Source organism: Lagenorhynchus albirostris, chromosome 3, assembly GCF_949774975.1.
Source record: "Lagenorhynchus albirostris chromosome 3, mLagAlb1.1, whole genome shotgun sequence".
In the NCBI taxonomy this organism is placed as follows: domain Eukaryota; kingdom Metazoa; phylum Chordata; class Mammalia; order Artiodactyla; family Delphinidae; genus Lagenorhynchus; species Lagenorhynchus albirostris.
The window spans coordinates 117529427-117535426 of NC_083097.1; the positions used below are offsets into that span (position 1 = coordinate 117529427).

General features: G+C 42.1%; 1 protein-coding gene across 1 annotated transcript; it reads right to left on the reverse strand.

Annotated features, from left to right (window-relative positions):
• Positions 1-3445: 3445 nt before the first annotated feature.
• Positions 3446-5702, reverse strand: LOC132518378 (transcription initiation factor TFIID subunit 7-like). The gene has a single exon (XM_060146343.1). The coding sequence runs from the start codon at positions 5012-5014 to the stop codon at positions 3965-3967; it is 1050 nt and encodes a 349-aa protein (XP_060002326.1). The 5' UTR covers positions 5015-5702; the 3' UTR covers positions 3446-3964.
• Between the last annotated feature and the right edge of the window lie 298 nt (positions 5703-6000).

The following is a 6000-nucleotide window of genomic DNA, read 5'->3' on the forward strand; positions in this document are numbered from 1 at the left end:
CTTTTCTTTGGAGAGTGCCCAAATGTATCTGGATTTCTTTTCTCTGGTACCATATGGTTTCTTCAGAGAATAATCTTCCAGTCTTGACTGTGTGTGTGTCTGTGTGTGTTTGCGGGGGAGGGGGGGTGCGGGTGGTGTTTACCTTGGGTACTGATTTAATGACACCAAGTGGGAGAAGAGGGTTGACATCCTGCAGTCAGAAAACAGACTTTCACACAATTCCCTTGTTCAATGCTATGGACCCCCAGCCTCCATCTGTGCCTTCTTTGGTTCAATTTACCCAGAAAATAAACTTTCTGTCTGTGGCATGGGGAAGGAAAAGTCATCTGGCTTGAGTGAGATAGGGCTCCTGGACATCCAACAGCTCTGAGCACAGATTTTATCTTATTTTTTTTGTCTGTGCCACATGGCATGCAGGATCTTAGTTCCCAGACCAGGGATGGAATCTGTGCCCCCTGCGGTGGAAGCCCAGAGTCCTAACCACTGGACTGCCAGAGAAGTCCCTGAACACAGATATTAATGAATCCTGTTTCTAGCCTCACACCTTTTCTCTTCCTTGGAAACTGCCTGTAAAAACTGAGCCTCCGTGTCTATATCAAGTGGGTGGGTTTGTTTCTCCTTGGTATACCTCCTTGCAGACATTTAGCATGTAACTTTCTGTGATCTATGAATTTATCGTTTCTTCATCTGCTTTGGCCTTCTGAAAACATTGACATGTCTCATCCACTGTTGTCTCATCTCCTATTTTCCTTGCCCTTGGGGGTTACTATATTAGCAGGCTATCTGACAGAGAAAAGAGATTCATAGGAACAATGTGCCATTTTAAACTAGAAAAAAATTTAATTTCTTAAATTTTTAAAATTTCGTATCACATTTGATGGTTTTTTAGAAATTAATTTTCTTTATTTATTTATTTTTGGCTGCATTGGGTCTGTTGCTGTGCTCAGGCTTTCTCTAGTTGCCGCAAGCGGGGGCTACTCTTCGTTGCGGTGCACGGGCTTCTCATTGCGCTGGCTTCTGTTGTTGCAGAGCATGGGCTCTAGATGCACGGGCTTCAGTAGTTGTGGCATTCAGGCTCAGTAGTTGTGGCTCACGGGCTCTAGAGAACAGGCTCAGTAGTTGTGGCACATGGGCTTAGGTGCTCCACAGCATGTGGTATCGTCCCGGACCAGGGCTCAAACCTGTGTCTCCTGCATTGGCAGATGGATTAACCACTGCACCACCAGGGAAGTCCCTCACATTTGAGGGTTTTTAAAAACTGTTTTGGTTTTTTAAAACTGTCCATTAATTACGTATGGTTCATTGTTTATTTTTTAAAAGCACATACTATTTTTACAAACACAAGAGATGCAGGATACTACAATAAATCATCAACTGCTTTTGCATTAAATTCATATATGTATATGTTTTGGGGAAACCAGGTTAGTAATCAGCGCAAGGGATCATGAGGGCATTAATAGGGAAATCGTCTGTAATTTCATTGAATTATCAGACATAGCTGTGCAATAATACACAGATCTCAAGTTCCATGAAATATATTTAAACAGCTGCACTTGGAGCACATGTACTCCCGCGCATACATGGAAAACAATGGCAAAGGAACTTCCAAATTTTCAGTGAAGATGCACACCCACATCACATGTACCCTAGCAATCAGATTGAGTAGCCAGATAGGATTACCAGAGAAAGTAAGGTTTGAGCTGAGGGCTGAGTAACAAAAAGCTAGCCATGAGACTATCTGGAGACTGTTCCAGGAAAAGGGAAATATAAGTGTAATATAAGTAAAGCTCTGTAGTGTGAAAGAGCTGGGCGTTTGAAATACAGAAAGGCCAATATACCTGCTGTGTGGTGAGCAGTCTTCCTAGTCTGTGTTTTCACACAGTTCTTACCAGGTAATAAAAGTTTAAGCAGAGTTGAAGACAGTCCTTCAGAAACATGATTGGTCACAATTTGTCCAAATTTTTTGTCTCAAACATTTGATCTACAAATTCAAAACGTCAGGCTTTATGACATTTAGATGTGAACATAAAGATCCCATTTACCTAATCTATAGAAATAATGCAAAACAGAGACCACACTGACATGCTTATTGCAGCATTCTGTGTAATAGCAAATGTAAAATGGAACAACCTAAGTGACCGGCAATAGGGGAGTGAATAAAATTAAGAATTTGTAAAATTTCTGCATTGCTTAATATTTTCAGTGTTTTTTCTTATAATATTTTAAAACACTAATTTAAAAAATTCAACTTCCATTCATGAACTCAGAAATATTGAAAACCGTAGCCCAACTATACATCACACTCATCAGGCAAGGGAGCTCTGAGAAAAGTGAGTCTTTCTTGGTAACTCTGGATTTACACGAAGGGAAATGGATCCCAATCTTCTTCAGTTAAGTTTTTCCCTTTTGAAGTTTACATAACAGATAATAACTCTTCATTATGGAGGTTTTAATATTTATGCAAGACCAAGCCGTAAATGAATCAAATAAAAACCAAAGCTACAGTAGTAAACTGACTCAGTTTGCTTATGCTGCAGATGTATTTGAAGCAAACTTTGTTTCTGCTGTAATTTATAAACTTTTAGAATGATTCTTTAATTTGAAATCAGTCAACCGCATTTAAAGCAGCTGTTTCTTTATACTTTTCTACCATTTCAATCAGTCTTTAATTCAAATTTTTAATCCCTGTACGTTCAGACCCTAGTAAATAGGCAATAATAGTTTGCTTTTATTCTAGGAATTGTTCTAAGTCCTTATATGTATCAACTCAATAGCCAACAACTCAAGGGCCCCCAGGTAGGTAATATTATCACCTCCATTTTAGAGATGAGGAAACTGAAACCAACAGATTAATTTACTTGCCCAAGATCAATCTCAACTAGGTCACTGAAATAGGATACAAACACAGGCACCACATCTCCTGACCTTGTGATTTTAATCTCTACTCTTCTTTAGTAAGTTTACAGTGACTAACAAGGCAAAGTACGTAATCTCGGTGCATTTACAGCCTAGTGAGGACACGAGTAACAGGTAACTTAGACTTTGGTGTGATAGATGCATAATAATATTTATCCCAATAGACTATTATAGAGAAAGAGTAGTAATTAAACTCCTTGAAAAAAATGGAAATAAGCTCAGGATTGAAAATAGTGAGAGAATGTGGTGAGATCAGGCTGAAAGAAAAGAATTTAGGATAGTTTAGGAACATTCTTTATCTCCTGACCTCCAAATGGAGCAGGTGGATTGGAAACATAATGCAAAGATGACATTTCCCCATTTCTTTGCCTCTGCTGTTCCTCTTTTTCTTAAATTCTAACATAACTGCTTCTTTTCCTACAAAACACAATCCAATTGGTCAGTCCCTTAAACCCCATAAAGAAACCACTTCAGAAGAGGATCTGATACCCACTACCTCTAAAAGAGCAAGACACATTATAAGGTGAAAATTACTTGCTTTTACTTATTGTGAAAACAACTTTATGAAATGATTTGCAATGCAAAACGTGGAAAACTGCTTTGAATAACTGGGACAATAGCTACAGCATGGGAAAACATATGTAAACAAACTTCACTGCCACCAAACTAGACTCTACTAATTTATCTCAGATGGCATCACAGAGTAGCAATGGCAGCTTCTGGTAAACAGAGAAACGGCAGCAAAGTCCTGCAGTGAAGCTGTGATTAATTACTAAACTGAACTGTTCACTAATCCTACAACTTCCTTGCATTTATCTGTCTATACATTCCTACTTACTACAGGACAAACACCCACCAAAGTGGTTCCAAAAGACAAATGAGATAGAAATTCACAGTTATATTTGTCTACAAGACAAATCCAATAGAAGGCAGTGGAGGAAATTGGGAACTACTGCAAAGTTTTACTATCTAGTCCAGGTGATGAAAACAAAGTTTTTCTTTCAAGGCTGACCACTGTCAGGAATGAAATTAAGTATCAAAACTCTCCTCACTTCTCTAGAAGTGATTCTAGCTCTTCTTGCAAAGAGCTGAGCTGCTCCTTTTCTCGGTCTTCCTTTTGTCTCAGTTCATCCAGCACAGCCTGAAATCTTTTCTTGAGAGCCAGGTTTTCCACTTTCAGGATGAGATCCTCCTGTCGCTTTGCCCTGTCCTGGGTCTCTTGGAGCTTGCCTTTCATGTTATCAATCTGTTTCTGAATTCCCATAACCAGCTGATTAGTTCCCTCGTTTTCTTGCTGGTGTTCATCTGACTCATTTAGCTTGTCCTGTAGCTGCCTTTCCAGATCTTCCTCAGTGTCAATGATGTTTATATCTTCTTCATCTTGATGCTGTGTCTCATCTTCATCTTCACTGCTGCTGCTAAGGTCATTGAATATCTCCCGAAGCTCATCATGTTCTAACGAGTCACGGCCCTGCCTGTGGCCAGACATTCCTGGGGAAGAGATATCAAGGCCTTGGTTTTCTGCTTCTTTTGTTTCATCTTCAGCAATTATTTCCCAACGGGTACTGACAGCTTCAGCATCTGTGCTCAGCAACCGCTTTACTTCTTTTTCCACATCTGGAGACTCAATATACTTCTTCTTTGCTGTCTTACGGAACCTTCTCTTTCTGACATTTTTTAGAGGCAGAGTAATTCCATGGTTCCATACAAACTTTTTCTCTTTGTCCTTATCCTTTTTCTTGGTTGCTTTGGGATCAGCAGTGGCAACTGGTTCCTCAACAGGAGGATAGAGATCACCGTCAACTGTGGCGACAAGCATCTGAGAGACATCAGCTGTCTTGTAAAAGGTTTTTTTATCAATGGTTTTCAAACTTTCCATAACACATGGCAGATCTACCAATTTTGACGCCAATGGGACCTGGTCCACGCTGACAATTCCATGACGCCCATCAGGGTGTAACTCAATTGTCAGTCTGTCCTTCAGGTTGACATGACCAGACTGTACCGCCCGCCTCACGGTAGAGGCATACTCCAGAGGTAGGCGTAAGATAAACTGGCTCTCTAGTTCGTGAGGAGCATCATCTTTGCTCTTACTCATCTTTATTTCTTTGTGACTTTTTCTCTAATAACCACTTGCTGCACTGAAAAATTTCAGCTATTTCAACAGAAAGACCAGTTCTTTATAAATTGAAGTCTTTAATTACAAAGAGTTCTAGGTAGAATAGCAACTAAGCGTCTATTCTGAATTAAGCCCCAAGTCTTTCTAAATATGCTGTAACAATACCAGTCGTTACTGACGCATTGCCTTACGCAGGTCCATTTAAATCTATCAGCTGCGATGCCAAGTTCCAACCTCTAGATGCCGCTGCAGGACAACGCAGGGAAAGCAAATGGCGGCTCCTACGGAATGATGTTCGGCACAGAAAGTAAGGCTCAGCAGATACTCCCAATGCACAAACTCTCCCGGAACAAAGATACGCAAAAAGCGGGGCGTAGTGAGCTCTCTTCGTCTCGGGTACTTACAATCCAGTGACGATTATAAGTCCAGTTTCTCCGGACAGGCGCGAGCGGAAAAGGAAGCCACTCAGAGCAAGGTGGCCGGGAGCCGAGCGTCTCCTTCCGAATTCCTTTGTTCTTCCCGGCACTTGGCAAAGCGATCCGCTGATTATCGGCGAAACGGCTGAGGACGGGCAACGCGAAATCTCGCCAACAACCGCAGCTCCAAACGCCAGATTCTGCAACTCCGCAGCTCTGCGGGCCTCCGTCCGTTAACGGCCGACCTAGTCGAAAAAAGACAGCTACGTCACCACACGGGACGGGAAGCTGCTCTGAGTCGCAACACGCCTCCGACGGAAGTGCGGGCTGCCGCAGCGCGCGCAGGCGAACGCCCGAATACGCTCTGCGGCGTGTCTTGTCGTCTCGCGAGAACTTGGCCTTAACGGGATGAAGACTATGTTTCGTAAAGAGGAGCTCGTTTAGCACTTCCCTGTTGGCGCAGTGGTTGGGAGTCCGCCTGCAGATAGAGGAGTCAAGGGTTCGTGCCCCAGTCGGGGAGGATACCGCGTGCCGCGGCCGCTGGATCTG